This window comes from Terrapene carolina, unplaced genomic scaffold (assembly GCF_002925995.2).
Source record: "Terrapene carolina triunguis isolate 2854851 unplaced genomic scaffold, T_m_triunguis-2.0 Scaffold66, whole genome shotgun sequence".
Taxonomy (NCBI): Eukaryota; Metazoa; Chordata; order Testudines; family Emydidae; genus Terrapene; species Terrapene triunguis.
Window position 1 is genome coordinate 89,324,763 of NW_020664417.1, and position 17,149 is coordinate 89,341,911.

Genomic DNA, 17,149 nt, shown 5'->3' on the forward strand with positions numbered 1-17,149 from the left:
GACCTCCTGAGGTCTCTTCCAACCCTAACCTTCTATGAGTCTGACTAATGCAGTTTAAGAACCAGCACAAACCTCATCTCTTTTGTTGCCGGTGCAAGGCACATGTCTTGACTTTGCCTTGGCTAATATAAACACATAGCACAATGTCCATGTTATATAGCTAATAAAATATCTCCAGCAAAAATATATTGAGAAGCCATAAATAAACATACTGTCCTGGTCCTCCATACACTTACACATGAATTAGTCCCATTGAGCTTAACGAGACTACTCATGGGCATAACTATTTGTAAGATCAGGCCTTAGTATGGATTTCTCAGTATGAAAAGAACATAAGAACGGCTATAATAGGTCAGACCAATGGTCCACCTAGTCCAGTATCCTGTCTTCCGACAGTGGCCAATGCCAGGTGCCCCAGAGGGAATGAACAGAACAGGTAATCATCAAGTGATCCATCCCCTGTCGCCCATTCCCAGCTTCTGGCAATGAAAGGCGAGGGACACCCAGAGCATGGGGTTGCATCCGTGACCAACTTGGCTAATAGCTGTTAATGCACCTATCCTCCATGAATGTATCTCATTCTTTTTTGAACTCCACTATAGTTTTGGCCTTCACAGCATCCACTAGCAACGAGTTCACAGGTTGATTGTGCATTGTGTGAAGAAGTACTTCCTTTTGTTTGTTTTAAACCAGCTGCTTACTAATTTCATGGAGTGACCCCTTGTTTTTGTTATGTGAAGGAGTAAATAACACTTCCTTATTTGCTTTCTCCTCACCGTTCACAACTTTATAGACCTCTATCATAGCCCATCTTAGTTGTCTCTTGTCCAAGTTGAAAAGTCCCAGTCTTTTTAATCTCTCCTCATAGAACTGCATGAAGTATTCCAGGTTTGAGCATACCATGGATTTATATAGTGGTATTGTGATATTTTCTGTCTTATCTATCCTTTTCCTAATGTTCTATTAGCTTTTTTTGACTGCCACTGCCTATTGAGCGGACGTTTTCAGAAAACTATCCACACTGACTCAAAAAAATTTGTGAGTGGTAACAGCTAAATTAGACCCTATCGTTTTTCTATGTATAGTTGGGATTATGTTTTTCAATATGCATTATTTTGCATTTATCAACATTGAATTTCTTCTGCCATTTTGTTGCCAGTCACCCAGTTTTGTGAGATCCATTTGTAACTTTTTTGCAGTCTGCTTTGGACTTAACTTATTTGAGTAGTTTTGTATTGTCTCCAGATTTTGCTACCTCACTGTTTACCCCTTCTTCCAGACCATTGATGAATATGTTGAATGTCACTGGTCCCAGTACAGATCCCTGGGGGACATCACTATTTACCTCTCTCTCCATTCTCTGACCATGTATTCTGACCCTTTGTTTCCTACTTTTTTTTTTTTTACCAGTTACTGATCCATGAGAAGATCTTCCCTCTTATCCCATGACAGCTTTCTTTGCTTAAGAGCCTTTGATGAGGGACCTTGTCAAAAGCTTTCTGAAAGTCCAAGTACACTATATAAACTAGATCACACTTGTCCACGATTGTTAACACCCCCAAAGAATTTTTATAAATTGGTGAGATGTGATTTCCCTTTACAAAAGCCATGTTGACTCTTCCCCAGCAAATCGTGTTCATGTATGTATCTGATCATTCTGTTCTTTACAATAGAGTCAACCAATTTGCAAGGTACTGAAGTTAGACTTACCAGACTGTAATTGCCAGGATTGCTTCTGGAGCCTTTCTAAAAAAATTGGTGTCACATTAGATATCCCCCTCATCTGGTACAGAAGCTGATTTACACACCACAGTTAGTTAATAGCTCTGCAGTTTCATATTTGAGTTCCTTCAAAACTCTTGGGTGAATATCGTCTGGTCCTGGTGACTTATTACTGATTTAATTTATCAGTTTGTTCCAAAACTTCCTCTAATGACCCCTCAGTCTGGGACAATTCCTCAGATTTGTCACCTAAAATGAATGGCTCAGGTGTGGAAATCTTCCTCACATCCTCTGCAGTGAAGACTAATGCCAAGAATTCATTTAGCTTCTCCACAATGGCCATACTTACCTTGAGTGCTCCTTTAGCACCTTGATCGTCCAGTGGTCCCATTAGTTGGTTGGCAGGATTCCTGCATCTGGTGTACTTAAAAAATTGCTGTTAGTTTTTGAGTCTTTGGCTAGTTGCTCTTTAAATTGTTTTTTGCCCTGCCTAATTATACTTTGACACTTGACTTGCCAGAGTTTATGCTCCCTTCTATTTTCCTCAGTAGGATTTCACTTCCAATTTTAAAGGATGTCTTTTTGCCTCTAACCACTTTGTTTACTCTGTTGTTTATCCATGGTGGCAGGTTTTTAATTTGGGGTATATATTTAGTTGAGCTTCTATTATGGTGTTTTTACAACGTTTCCCTGCTGCTTGCAGGCATTTCACTTTTGGAAACTGTACCTTTTAATTTCCATTTAACTAGCCTCCTCAAAAAAAAAAAAAAGATTAAAAATCATACATTTAACAAATAGGTTTGATAATGGAAATAGATTACATAGCTGCACTTGAGTGTTGTCATGCATTAACCAGATGCTGCACTTTTGTAAGGGATGTTTACATTCAAAGAATTTTTGTTTTTGTGAAAACTTTTGAAATGTCATAAATATGTTTCTATTAATAGTGGTTTTGGGGACTGAACTACCAGACAATATCCCTTTTGCAACTTTCCTTTTGGAATTTTTTTTAGTGCATCTCTTCATTACTCCTGTACAGTTTAAAACATATTAAATAGTGACGAATTCCCAAACCAGCTTTTGGCATACTTTATTTATGTATTTTAACAAGTCCTGCCACTATCATTCAAGCCATGAACTCTGATGTTCATACAAACAGCATGTGAAAATATCAATTGTAAATATTTGTAAATCTACAATATCCTTGACTCTAGAATAATTTATTCCGTAAACTCTAGGGTGACTTTTGAGTGAGGGGGGGAAAAAGTGTGTGAGACCTATTCAGTAAATGTATAACCACCTTTTTCTTTCAGGAATTGCAGTATGTAATGTGCCAGCTGCATCAGTAGAAGAGACAGCAGATTCTACAATGTGCCACATCCTGAACCTTTACAGGCGAACCACCTGGCTTCACCAGGCCTTGCGAGAAGGCACAAGAGTACAGAGTGTTGAGCAGATTCGGGAAGTTGCTTCTGGAGCTGCCAGGATTAGAGGGGAAACCTTGGGCATTATTGGATTAGGTATGTTGACTCTGAGTAGACCGTTGATTTTCAGGTTTTTTTTACCCATTGTGCTGGAATTGTGGAAATTGAAGATGGAAAAGATGAGTCATGTAAGCCATCCCCTGCAGTGCAGGATTGCTCCTTGCAGAATATTCGCTTTGTCCAAGCTTGTATGCTGAACAAGTAATACCCATGCTAAATAAAAATTATAAATGTCCCCAACTCATGGGGCTTCCTGTTTACCTTACAAGACTACTTCAAAATCTAATAGTTTTCTCCTGATAGTTTTAATCTTTCTCTTCTTTAATTTCATCCCATTACTTCTAATCATACTCCATTGTATCATGGTGAATAGTACTTCTCCATCCTTGGTTTTTATAACTTTCAAATATTTATAGGTGGTTACTTTGTTCCCCTTCCTAAATCATCACTTAATATTTCCACCTAGTCAGTCCATCTAACAACCTATCTAATTTTGTTGTTGTTCTACCCTGAATTTCTCTACATCTTTCTGAGAATCAGACACACAGGTGCTGCAGAATCATATAAATCATATCACTTCCCTGTTCCATCATGAGGCCTCTGCCTAATTATCCCAATATCAGATTAGCCTTACTTGGTGCCGTATTACGTTGCATAATCCTATTTAACTTGCTGTCCAATACTCCATTTGGGCTTTTTTCAGCATTACTATTTTACCCATATTTTTCCCTCCTACTGTTATCTTTAACATACCAGAAAGGGTCCTGCAAGATTCATAAAATATTTTCATTAGTGAATTGGATAATGGAGTACAGAGTATGCTTATAAAAAGTGCAGATGACACAAAGCTGGGAGGGGTTGCAAGCTCTTTGTAGGATTGGATTAGAATTCAAAGTGACCTTGGCAAATTAGAAAATTGGTCTGAAATCAACAAGATGAAATTCATTGAAAACAAGTGCAAAGTACTAGACTGAGGAAGGAAATATTAAATATGCAACTACAAAATGGGGAATAACTGGCTAGGTGTAATACTGCTGAAAAGGATCTGGGGGTTATAGTAGATCACAAATTGAATTTGAGTCAACCATGTGATGCAGTTGCGACAAAGGCGAATATCATTCAGGGGTATTAACAGAAGCATCGTATGTAAGACATGGGAGGAATTATTCTGCTCTGCTTGGCACTGGTGAGGCTTCAGCTGCAGTACTGTGTCCAGTTCTGGGCACCACACTTCAGGCAGGATGTGGACAAATTGGGGAGAGGAGAGCAACAAAAATGATAAAAGGTTTAGGAAACTTGACTTGAGAGGAAAGGTTAAAAAAAAACTGGGTGTGTTTAATCTTGAGAAAAGAAAATTGAGGGGGGACCTTATAAGTCTTCAAATATGTTACAGGCTTTTATAAAGAGAACGCTGATCTTGTTCTACATGTCCACTGAAGGTAGGACAAGAAGTAAATGGCTTAATCTGCAGCAAAGTAGATTTAAGTTAGATATTGGGAAAATCTTTCTCACTATAAGGATAGTTAAGTTCTTGAATAGGCTTCCAATGGAGGTTGTGGAATCCTCATAATTGAGGTTAAAAAAAACCCAAACAGGTTGGACAAATACCTGCAAGGGATGGTCTAAGTTTACTTGGTCCTGCCTCAATGCAGAGGTCTGGATTTGATGACCTGTCAAGGTTCCTTCCAGCCCTACATTTCTATGATTCTATGAAAGAGTTATCTGTCACTAGTTTGAAAATATATTTTAATCTAAATCTTGTTCACCAGCATATTGGCCTTAAGGTACCCTGTGTTCTGTAGAAGATGCCGCTTATCATAGCTGTCAGTTCCAGTCCTAGTTGGTTTTGTCTCCGTTTTGGTTTTGTTTCAGTTTATTACTGAAATGTGTTGACATCACAACTGCTGAATCATGAAAGGCTGTTGTAGGAAATGCTGCACATGTAAAATAAATTAGTCCTAACTTCTCCTACTTCCATGCCACCTTGATGCCATTGCTAAATCCTGCTGAATGTTTTCTCTACATCTCCAAAATGTCTTCTCCACTTTTGTCCATATTTATCCCTGGCCTCAACCACTGCTATATCTTTCCACTATCATTAGGGTAATCAGCTAGCAAGTGTGAAAAATCAGGACTGGGTGAGGGATGATAGGCGCTTATATAAGACAAAGCCCTGAATATCGGGACTGCCCCTATCAAATTGGGACATCTGGGCACCCTAACTATCATCATCTTAGCTCAACCTTAAATCATTCCAAAGTTGTCCTGTATGGATAATACGACGTGTCTGCCACATTAACCATGTCCGGGGTCTGTTAACATCCTTTCACTGACTTCTTCTTGCCTTCTTCACAAGAAATGCCCTTCCTTATTCTCACTTCCAAAGAGCTCTAAGACTAGCTCCTGCCTGCCTTTTGGCTCTCCACATAGTCAGTCCTTCCAAAGCCCAAACCAATCACTTCCACACCCTCTGATCTGGCCAACCTGCATCACTCACTGGCCTTTTCATTTCCTTCACCCACTGTTTTCTCTGTGCCTTCTTTCATACAAACTCCCTACTTCTGACCCCTTCACTCTCACTTGATCTGCTAACCCTCCTGCTGCTCTTCTTCATATCCCTCTTCTAAACTCACTTCTTCCACAAGGCCTGTAAACCAGTCTCCACCCTCCCTCAGCTAGTAGCGATAATGAGAGAAGTAAAACAAGCAAAAAGTTTACTGAACAACACTGTTTTGCTCAATCATTTGCTTCTCTTGCATCCCATTTCTCATCTGCTTGTTATTTGTTCAGACTGTAATTTTCTCAGGCCTGGGTTTTTGTTTCTGTGTCATTAGAAAGTGTGTAGCATCCTTTGAATGCTACGTAAATAATACCACATTATTTCAAGCTTTCTGTGTTACCTTATTTCTTTGTTACTTTACCCAGAGACCAACTGGTAATCATTGCAGATTCCAGAGTATATGTTGTCATATAATATACACTATATTATTGTGTGTGTGTGCGCATGCGATATCCCACTTAGTAAGTGAGGTGCTACATTCTGTATCCGCTTCAGTCTCTGAATGGGTTTAAGATGTAGCCCCATATAGAATATGTTAAAATAGACTAATCTTGAGGTGACAAAGGTATGAATAACAGTAGCTAGGCTTGTATCTGAAAGAACAGGTCACAACCTCCTGGCCAGCTACAGATGGTAAAAGCATTTAGATATTCCTGAAGATGAGCATAGAAGTACTTGGATTAATAGAAAGCCAATCTGGTTACTGCTGCAGTTGTTATTTAACAGTAACCGGGAGTCTGAAATCACCCCTTAGTTGCAAACCCTGGTGACCAGCAGCAGATGCACGCCCTCAATCAAAGGGGACGATATTACCGATGGCTGCTTCCTGCTTTCCATCATCCTCTTAGTCTTGTCAGGATTCAGCTTCAGACAGCTTGCTTTCACCAATGCCTCAGTCTCAGCTAGATGTTGTCTGAGGTGCTGAGTTGCATTGCCCATGTCAGACAAGATGGCAATATACAGTTAGCATTATCTGCATACTGCAAATACCACACCCCTCAATAACACTCCACTTCTCTCGAGTATAAGGGGCTAGTAGAACAAGGGGTGGGGGAACAGAATGTCACCCGTGCTGTCTACACGTATCATTTTGTTACTAATGAAATGTCGATGTACAGTTTGAACTAACCCTTGTGGTAATTTCCTTAAATTAGACTTATTTATTAGAAACATTTTCAGGATAGGAAGGAAAGCTGTTGCAGGCTGTAGACTTGTGCTGTGGTGTTTGACAGTAATTTCAAAAGTAAACCCAAGAAAATTAATAGGCAACAGGTTTAAAACAAACAAAAGGAAGAACTTCTTCACACAACACACAGTCAACCTGTGGAACTCTTTGTCAGGGGATGTTGTGAAGGCCAAAATTATAACTGGGTTCAAAAAAAGAATTTGATAAGGTCATGGAAGATAGGTCTATCCATCACTATTAGTCAAGATGGTTGGGTCACAGCCCCATGTTCTGGGTGTCTCTAAACCTCTGACTGCCAGAAGTTAGGGATGGATCAGAGGGGATGGATCACTCGATAATTGCCCTGTTCTATTCATTTCCTCTGAAGCATTTGGCAGCGGGTATTGTCAGAAGACTGGATACTGGGCTATATGAATCATTGGTCTGACCCAGTGTGGCTGCTCTTACATTCTTAAACTCCTGGCCAATTCATGATGCAGTCTGTTCCTTGTACAGAGATTTATGGTTAAATCTGGACCATCGGTTACAGCAAACTTTTCTCCCATTAAATCATTGTTGGCCAGTTTCTTCCCTCACACACGTACATGTGGCTCTCAGTGATTTCAGTGGGAGGCTCCACACATGCATTAGAAGGCTCTAATATATTAGTCTATACACCAGGATTGGTTGTAATGAACAGAAGGTTTCAGTTTTAAACTGGTCAATCCATTCCAGTAGACCTACCCATAATGTATTCCTAAGAGAGGTACAGGAAGATAGTGTAATACACTTTGTTCTTTACGAAATTACTGTTCACAGATTATGTACACTGATGTACACTTGAGCTATATAGGTCCTGAATCTTGAAAATATTTTAATTATACTAGAAATTTGCGATATTTCTGATTTTCAAAGAATCATAGAAATGTAGGGCTGGAAGGGACCTCAAGAAGTCATCTTGTGCTCCTTGTGCTGTGACAGGAACAAGTAAACCTAGATCATTGCTGACTGGTGCTTGTCCAACCTGTTCTGAAAAGCCTCCAATGGTTGCGATTTCACAACCTCCCTTGGAAACCTATTCCAGAGCTGAATTGCCCATATAGTTAGAAAGTTTTTCCTAATATCCAACCTAAATTTCCCTTGCTGCATATTAAGCATTATAAACAGATCCTCAAAAGCAAACAACTAGTATACACAGTCTTTTATTTCAATATGTTTTGAAGACTTTGTCTAAAGTAGAAGTCCCCAGGGAAAAGCAAACAGTACCAGTGATATTGACTGACTGCTCAATATTCTAAATGTATCCATCACCAGACATTCCAGAATTACTGTGTTCAGGTTAAATGGTCAAGAAGAGACCTCCTTTTGTGGCTTCTTGTGTTTTTCAAAAAGAAACTGAAGAACACTGGGAAATCCCTTAAAACACAGTTGGAAAGACATGGGATTTTCCTATCTTATTCTGTTGCATTTTGAATAGACACAGATGTTACAAAATAAAACTTTCCGTTGATATTTTTGAGGCTGAGCATTGGCTTTCCTGGTGAGTCTAGTGATTCTGATACTTCTGAAATATCCTTATGTCTCAAATTCTCAACAAGCCTGATAGCGGAGTATAAAGTACAGTACAAATAGTTGTATTTCTTCAAAACATTCGTATTCCCAATCTCTCTTCACACAGCACATGCCAGTCCCGTGACCTTGATTTATATTACTTATCGGTGTGTTATAATAAGTGAGATAAGGACCTCCCAGTACACATGCAAGGTGGGATCCTTTCCTCAAACCAACTTAAAACATGACTTAAGGAAGTAATAAGAGAGTAAGAAAGGGTAAATGAGGAAGAACTAAAGCAATATGGTAGATTGTATTATTTAGATTAGGAGTTTATTTTAGGCTAGGGACTGTCTTTTCATTATAGAGGAGTGTACAGTGCCTACCACGGTGGGGCTTCTAGACAGTATGCAGTACAGATATTAAACACAAGATGATCACTGCAGCTACTCAACAGGACTAGTGCATGTTATGATGGAGCTCCTTTGTTTATGGTTTAGCTATATCGATAATGAACAAATAAAAGACCTATGGCAGGTTTCTTGTAGGCATTATAGAATAAGTCCATCATCAAGAAGGATGTAAAAGTGGAAAGTACCATCTCAGAAAGTGCATGTGGGGCTGTGGGCAGGGGCAGGCGGGGCAGGTGAGCTGAAAGAATTTTAAAGACTGCATAAACCGAAAACCAAGTTGGGAGGGTAGACTCATCTGCTAATAGCAATCACAAAAATGTGAATGTTTTCAGTATTGAACTGTTTCTGAAATAATCATGTTGTCACAGCTTGATGTGTAGTGTGTCATAAATTCAGGCAGAGAGGGAACTTTAAAGAAATTATTTCGTATTAACTCAAATTGCAAATGTTCACTTAACAACTTTTTATTAGAACTGACTGTTCAGACATGGGCAAAAATGAGTACTTTGCAGGGATAAGGTGGGTGAGGTAATATCTTTTATTGGACCATCTTCTGTTGGTGAGAGAGACAAGCTTTCGAGCTACACAGAGCTCTTCTTTAGGTATTGCCTCACCCACCTTGTCTCTCTCATATCCTGGGACTGGCATGGCAACAACTACACTGCAGGGAACAGTCTGGAATATCAGTGATTTGTCATCAGCACGTCCAGCAAATGGTGCCACCTGTTAAGCAGATCCAGGTTCCCATAGATCCCATATATTCCAGCTTTTGGCATTACAGCTTGCCATTTTGTTTATATTTATGGAGCAGTCTTGTTGCTTTGTTTTGGTCAGGGATGGCATAAACTAGTCCTTAAATATAAAGCTATGTAATGAGAATTTCTAATGGGACATGGGATGTCTCTTTTCTATGTTCTGTAAAATCCCATGTAAGTTTACAGCACCACATACATGTTTTGTAACAATAATTATACAAGTATGCCACTTCCTACCAGAAACATTCTCTTTTGTTTGTATGTCTGTGTCATTCTAGGACGTGTTGGGCAAGCAGTAGCACTACGTGCAAAGGCCTTTGGCTTTAGTGTTCTTTTTTATGACCCATACCTCTCAGATGGCATTGAACGTGCTCTTGGACTGCAGCGGGTGAGCACTTTACAGGACCTGCTATTTCACAGTGACTGTGTAACCCTGCACTGCAACTTGAATGAACACAATCATCATCTTATTAATGACTTCACCATTAAACAGGTAACTATCCAAATGTAGGTTGGGTGTAGTTTTATAATTACTGATTTTCTGCAAACTGTAGAGTTTCTCCATGTAAACATGCAAATTCAGATTTGTATTAATTTTCTCTTCCATCTGCTATTTCACTGTTTTGTTAAGTAGGTTTATATTTGGTTAAGAAATAGATGATATCTTATACAGTGTTATTTTTCATTCATTTTACTTGCTGATTTCTCTTTTGTGGAAATATGCTTGCTCGATTCATTGACATTTATTTAAAAGCACTTCTGTTGTATCTTCAGGTACATACATCCTCTTTATATTAGTAACAAAAGTTGCACTTCACTTTTATACTTCAATTACAGTTTGAGTTTCTGTATCCCTAACTTAAGGATCATGACTAACTGGCGACCCCTTGTGTTAATTCCTAATAGTTGCAGAATGTTTCCCTGATAATTGCTCACACACTACAGTAGTAGGTTATTTGGGGAAAATAATATATAAAATGGATTTGGTCTTGGGATGAAGCATTCTAAAATTACTAAATACTTAAACCATATCCAAATGTAGAACTGCAGCAATTGTTCTGTTTTGGAGAAATTCAGAAGGTAAACATTTTGGTTTTTGCATTCAATATTTATTTGCTGCCCCAAACCTTGGTATATATAATGTATATTAAAAGGTGTAGCTTTTTTTAATGTATGAGTGTGGCAATTATACAAGTAAAAATGGTAATTTGAACTAAGAAATCCTGTACATTCATTTTGCATTGTTGGTGCTCTTTATACATTTATTGTATGAATCTATTTGATAACACATAAGTTCTATGAAAGATATCTCTACTGAATTAAAATGATGATTGTTTGGCTTCTGAGAAATACCAAATACCTGCTATTCCCATGGACTTCATTGGGATTTCAGTATGAGTTGAGGATGCTCGACATCTCATAGGATCATGCCCTAATGTTAATGAGATATAATAATAGATACTTTAATTGGACAATTGACTCTATGTAGAAAAATCCAAGTAGAAGATCATCTGAGTTTAAAACTCTCAAAAGCTAGGAAATTCAGTGTGAAGGGAGCAAAGAAAGCTGTCCTCTGTCACATCTTCATTCTAGACTTTTGTTCTGTTCATGTACATTATGATTACTCTTTCAATATGTTATCATATAATACTGAGCAGAAAGGTCCTAGTATGTTAAGAAGCTCTGTGCAGGCAAACCCCTGCACCCACGTGGAGATCCACTGAAATCTAGAAGACAGTTGACGTAATTTTTATATATATATAAATTATCAAATTAGCCATCATTTTTATACCTACATATGCCATAGTTGGCCTATATGTCTTCAATGATAAAATATGCCACATTATGCAGTGTTGTGTGTTAATATAATGAAAAGGTCTCATTTATATATGCACAAAGGGGAAAGTTGCAACCTGAACTGCGTGTTAATGGATCTTTTAAATTGAATATCCTTGAAATCTCTTTGAAAAGTTTAGGAAGGAGCCTCTCTTTCCTTGTTAGGCTGACTTCTCCTCTAAATGATTTGGTGTATTGCCCAGCCAGCACATTTGGCCTTCCATCTCCTGTGTAGCTCAAGTAAACTGAGTCCAGGGCAATGAGTGCTCAATGTTCTTTTCCTGAAGCAGAAATCATCTTTACCTGTTCATCACATTACAAATTTGTAAAGGAGACATTTTATTTATTGCAATATCTCTTGTAACTGCAATTATTATACACAGGATTAATTTAGAATAGCTGAAAAGAGGCATTCCTAATCTGCAACTACCATTGCAGTTGACTGTGACTCACGTAGCTCACTCCCTCTAGAATACAATTATACATCCACATTCTGTTTGGTTTTGATTTATCTTACTACTAGCTTTACAGCTGTATAAATAGCACTGGAGATGAAAAGTCAAGGAAGGTTTTTGTGGATGGAAAAGGGATTTGAGCGGTATCCACTATGATTAAAATTTCCAAGCTCTTTAGAGGATATATAAATGTTCTACACGATACTTAAGGCCAAATGCGTCCTGTCACTTATGTGAGTGCTGAAGTGGGCAGTGCACATGTATGCTTCCCCGGAATCCGTAGATGTCCCCCTGCAGGGCTAAAGGACTGCAGGTGAGAGGGGTCAGACCATGGTTCAAGCGAGTGGATTGGCCAATATAGTACATGAATTCTGTTAGGATCTTACCAGATACGCGTAAATCTTAATTGTTTTGTTTCCAACCATCCTACCAAACGACTTTGAGGAGATTCCTTCCCTTGCTCTTTTTCCTTTAAATACTCCTACTGTGCATCAGTTTGGCATTTCAAGCCCAGGTGTTAGTTGCAAAAGAGCAACTGATGATCCTGTAAAAATCCTTTGCACGTTTAGAATAAGTTTTTAAAGTTCATTCACTATTCAAAAATCGTTTTTTGTTGTTTTTGTAATGATGGGATCAGCTCAAGATGGGGACTTGGGCACCCATCCTTATTTATGACCCCTATCCTGCAAACACTTCTACCGTGCTCATTTTGATGCATGGAAATGTTTTATTCCTGGGGGGAATTCTACGTCATTGACTTCTGATGGGGAAACAAAGGGAAACTGCAAGAATGGTCATGCACCCCTCTCGGTCAATGCAGGCATGTCAGTTCGGGCACCTGGACCAGCCGGTAGAGACATAAATCACCGCCGGAGCGGTGGGGTTGGGCAGTCACGTGTCTGTCCCTCTCGCTTGCTATTGCAACATGCTCGGTGTGGAAGGGCAGGGCTTTGTTGTGTTTCTGAGGAGGTAGTTGTGGGGCAGGCTCTGTCCCTCTCAGGCATAGCAGACTCTAGCAGCCTGCCTGCATAGTGAATTGTTCCCATTGTTCTTAGCGAATTCCCCCCAGGAGTTTAAAACCGTGTAAAAGTTTTAAGGCTCCTTTACATTGCCAGAGTGGTGTAAAGGACAGAATGGCATCATAAATGCTTATGGGTGCTTTAGTGATTAGAGCTGGTCTAAATTTTTGGACTGAAAAAATTTCCGATCAAAATGTGCTCCATGAACTGTTTGCTGCTGACATTTCTGGAGATGGTCAGTAGCCAATATAAAGTGTTAGTTTGATTCCTCAGCCCTCACTTGCTCTTCAGTTGCCTGTGATGTAACACTGAGCATATGGATGCATATATTTTTTGACTAATAACTAGAATTAAAGGGTCAAACCTAGCTACATTATTATTAGAGGGGGTTTGGAGATTTCCTCCAGTGCTCCCCACTCCCATTCTCCATCCATTGTATTGTAGTTTAAATAAATTACTAAAATAATTGAAACCAGGATGATTATATTGCGTATTTTGACAAATAAAACATGCAGAATTTTACAGAATTTAAAATATTGTGTGCAGAACTTTAAATTTTAGTGGTGTAGAATTTTTAATATTTTGGCACAGAATTCCCCCAGAAGTAATATTTGCAGGGTTGTGGCCTATGTATGGGACACATGCTATGGATCCTTAGGTATTGGTGTTGATTGACGTGAGACCCTGAAGTCTTTATTCCCACCTTCATTCTAAGCTATCATCTTTCTAATTTAAATCTCCATTTTGTGTTCATGTTGCGATTACATTATGGCATGAAGTCTTGTAGCTGAGACTGAGTGTGGAGGACCATAATGCTAATCTGAGCAACGCAGTTTACAGCCTCTTGCCAAAGCTCACAGCATTCCCAGCCAATACCATTCCAGTGCCTTTTAATTGAATAAAACAAGAATTTCCTGGGTCTTGATTTGAAAAGTCTCATGGGGAGGGGGAAGTGAGTTTAAGTATCAGCAGTAAACAAAGTATAAATCTTCTACATCTTGTTAACTAAATCAAAAAGTCTTGGAAGATGCAAAATCATTGAGTTTTCTAAAAGATCCATTTAGCCTTTCATTTGCATAAAAGTTTAAAAACCACAAAATGTGATTTTGTTTAGCAGTATGCAATAGCTTCCGTCTCGTACAATTTCACAGTGAAATAATAAAAAAAAAAAAAATCTGTCAGCTTCATTTGCATGTTTACTTCTTCTAGTCGTGTACTGCACAGTATGTAAAGCATTGGTTCTGTTACAAGACACCCTACTTATAAGAAACAAAACGTTATAAGTGCTGTGAAATATTATTTTACATTTGAAGCATCAAATTTTGTGGTACTTTCCAATGGAAAGGGAAGACAACTGGTGATAGGTTAATCCAGTTGAATAGCCTTTGTTGTAATGGATGCTTCCTTTGAGTAAATAATAATGCCACAACGATTTTATTTCATTTATTTTTATTTCATCATCCTTGTTTTTAACTTTCCCTAGATGAGACAAGGGGCTTTCCTGGTCAACACAGCTCGAGGTGGGTTAGTAGACGAAAAAGCACTTGCACAGGCCCTGAAGGAAGGAAGGATACGAGGGGCAGCCTTAGATGTACATGAGTCAGAACCATTCAGGTGCTTTTCCTTTTTTTTTTATTTTTTTTTTTTTTATATTTTGTTCACTTTCTTATTTTTAAGTATTAGTGCATGATGCATCCAACAGCAATGAAGCAAAGAAGCGTTCCTTCCACCTAGTAGTTGAATCCTCCTTAGTAAAGCAATATGCATCTGTGCAGCTCTGGATTAATGCAAATGCAGATGGAGCTTTTGTACAGTTAGGAGGGGGCAGAAAAAAAGGTTAAATACAAGATTTAAAAAAATGTAATGGGGGGTAATTCATTAGTGAAATGCACTGCCCTGCACCAAGAACCCAAGTTCAAAGGCTGGGCATGGCCTTGTGCCTCACGGCCTGGAAAAGAACACACTCCTCTCCTGTCATTGATAGGAGGAAGGCCTGGCCAGCTCTCCCTGCCAGAGGAAAGTTAGTGGTGGTATAAGTACTCTTCAGTAAGGTGGGGGGGGGGTTGAGATTTTTTTGGAAAAACTATCTTTTTATGAAGGTGTATGGGTGTGACCTTGACACCTCATTGCATAGATTTCGTATCCATCCAGATTCTCTCTACTGGGTACCTGAGAATTATAAGCAGGCAAGTTTGTGGAATTGAGAGAGATGACCAGAGTCCAGATATTTTTGCTACCATTAGCAGAGTTGGTGACACTCTATTTAGTTTGCTGAATACCATTAGGAAGTCCACAGTTACAGCCACAAATGTACCAGTGTCTCCAGTTAGTAGTTTTGGTGGTATGATTTAAACACAGAAAATACCATTACAGTCTTTCCATGAGTCCTGAGCCTGACCTCTGACTTTGAGAGTGGTTTGCAATGGATTAAACCTAGGAACTGACAATCGTGCAGTTGCTGGATGCAGGCAGGAAGAAGCCTGTATTTCTTAATAGATGGTTTAAACGTCTACAATCCTCATAACTCTTTGAAGAGGAACAGATTCAGGACTTGAGGATAGGTTATAGAGACATCTGGTTTGTGATTTTCCTCTCATCAGATGTCTGAGACATCTGAGATAACCCTTTTAAAAATAGTGATAAAGGCTCCTTCCCTGTGGAGTTTTTGCATCTGTAGTATACAGGATGCCACACCAAAAAAAATTTCTTATTCTGGCCCTGCATTTGTTTACTTCTAAGTGTAACCATTACAACAGAGCAATACCGTGAGCAAAACCACAGTTTAATATCCATGGGGCAAAATTCTGCTTTCAGGTATCCCCATTCCTGCCATCAGATCTGCACAAGCAAATCCTTGCACCCACAAGAAGCCCCATTGACTAGATGGGGAGTCCCTGTAGGTTCAGGGGTCCATCAACATAGATTTAAGTGCAAGATCAGGGCCATAGTTTCCTTGGGCTTCAGTGTGTGTTGTCTGAGGACAACATTTAGTCCATAGAGACTAACCGTTGTTGTGCAAATATTATATTGGAGAAAGTTTTGGCAGGTATTTTAAACTAGAGATGAAGTCTGTCACTTTAAGAATTTCTGCCAACTCTGAGAGCAGACTTCTGTCTAAAAATATTTACTCTCCTCTTGTTGCAAGTAACACTTCAAGATTATTATAACTGAAAGAAATTGGAGGGGGAAAGTGTTACTATTTTCTCCGTTTTAGTTTGTACATTTGACAGCACTTTTTGTATAGTCGGTTTCATTGCTTCCCCTGGATAGTCAGTCGGTCAGTTAGTCCATCTCTAGTATTGTTAGGTGGGTTTTTCACACTGCAACAGGAGAGAGAAACTAATTAAAATCAGGAACATGTGAAATAGGAAAAAATTGTCAGGGGGATACAGACAAATGTATTACCTGGAACTAATTTTAACTCCTTTTTTTTTTTAATTGACTAGATTTCAAGCTAACAGTGTCTCTTTAAAGAAACAAAGTTTTGTTTAGGGGTGTAAAAATGATGATACATTTTGTCATAATGGACCCAAATTGAGTCGTTTCTTGAACCGATGTTGGGGTTGGGCTCACCGTATCCTTTTCTCTATCTGAGTGTGAGTGGCACGGGACAGAATCTAGTGCTGCTTTCTCTTTTATGCCACCCCTTGAGTCCAAGGAGAATAATTGTTACTTATTTACACAACTAGAAATATATCAAATTAACTGTAAAATTAAAAACAAATCCACCCCAAAAGTATTGGTACAGTTCATCCTGTGGTTGTAGCTGTTAATTCTAAAAATATGCAAAAATCCCCTCATTCCCCCTCCCCCCCCACGTATATTTTTGTCATTTGATCTTGTTTTAAAATTTCATTTAGCTTTAGTCAGGGTCCATTGAAGGATGCACCAAACCTGATCTGTACCCCACATGCAGCCTGGTACAGTGAACAAGCTTCAATTGAGATGCGGGAGGAAGCAGCACGAGAGATCCGTAGGGCTATCACAGGTACTAACTTCTCATACTTGTTCCTTCACTGAATATTTTCTTGATTAAACAAATATATCGATTTTTCTCTTTGTTGGAGTTTTCGAAATTAAGGTGGGCCAAACTGGGTTTTCTTTATCTCTTCAAGAAGGGGGAGTTAATAGACCAGCAGATACCCACCACTACTAATTGTTTTGGTACATTGCAGTAATAAACAGAAGT

At 38.9% G+C, this 17,149-nt stretch overlaps 1 protein-coding gene across 7 annotated transcripts in view; it reads left to right on the plus strand.

Moving 5' to 3' along the window:
- Window positions 1–17,149, plus strand: part of CTBP1 (C-terminal binding protein 1) — an 85,044-nt gene that overhangs the window by 58,356 nt on the left and 9,539 nt on the right. For all 7 annotated transcript variants that reach the window (XM_029910621.1, XM_024201461.3, XM_024201462.2 and 4 more), the window contains 4 exons: window positions 3,036–3,242; window positions 9,929–10,143; window positions 14,444–14,574; window positions 16,821–16,948. In XM_029910621.1, the coding sequence (XP_029766481.1) occupies window positions 3,036–3,242; window positions 9,929–10,143; window positions 14,444–14,574; window positions 16,821–16,948 (681 nt within the window). The remainder of the gene's footprint in view (window positions 1–3,035; window positions 3,243–9,928; window positions 10,144–14,443; window positions 14,575–16,820; window positions 16,949–17,149) is intronic.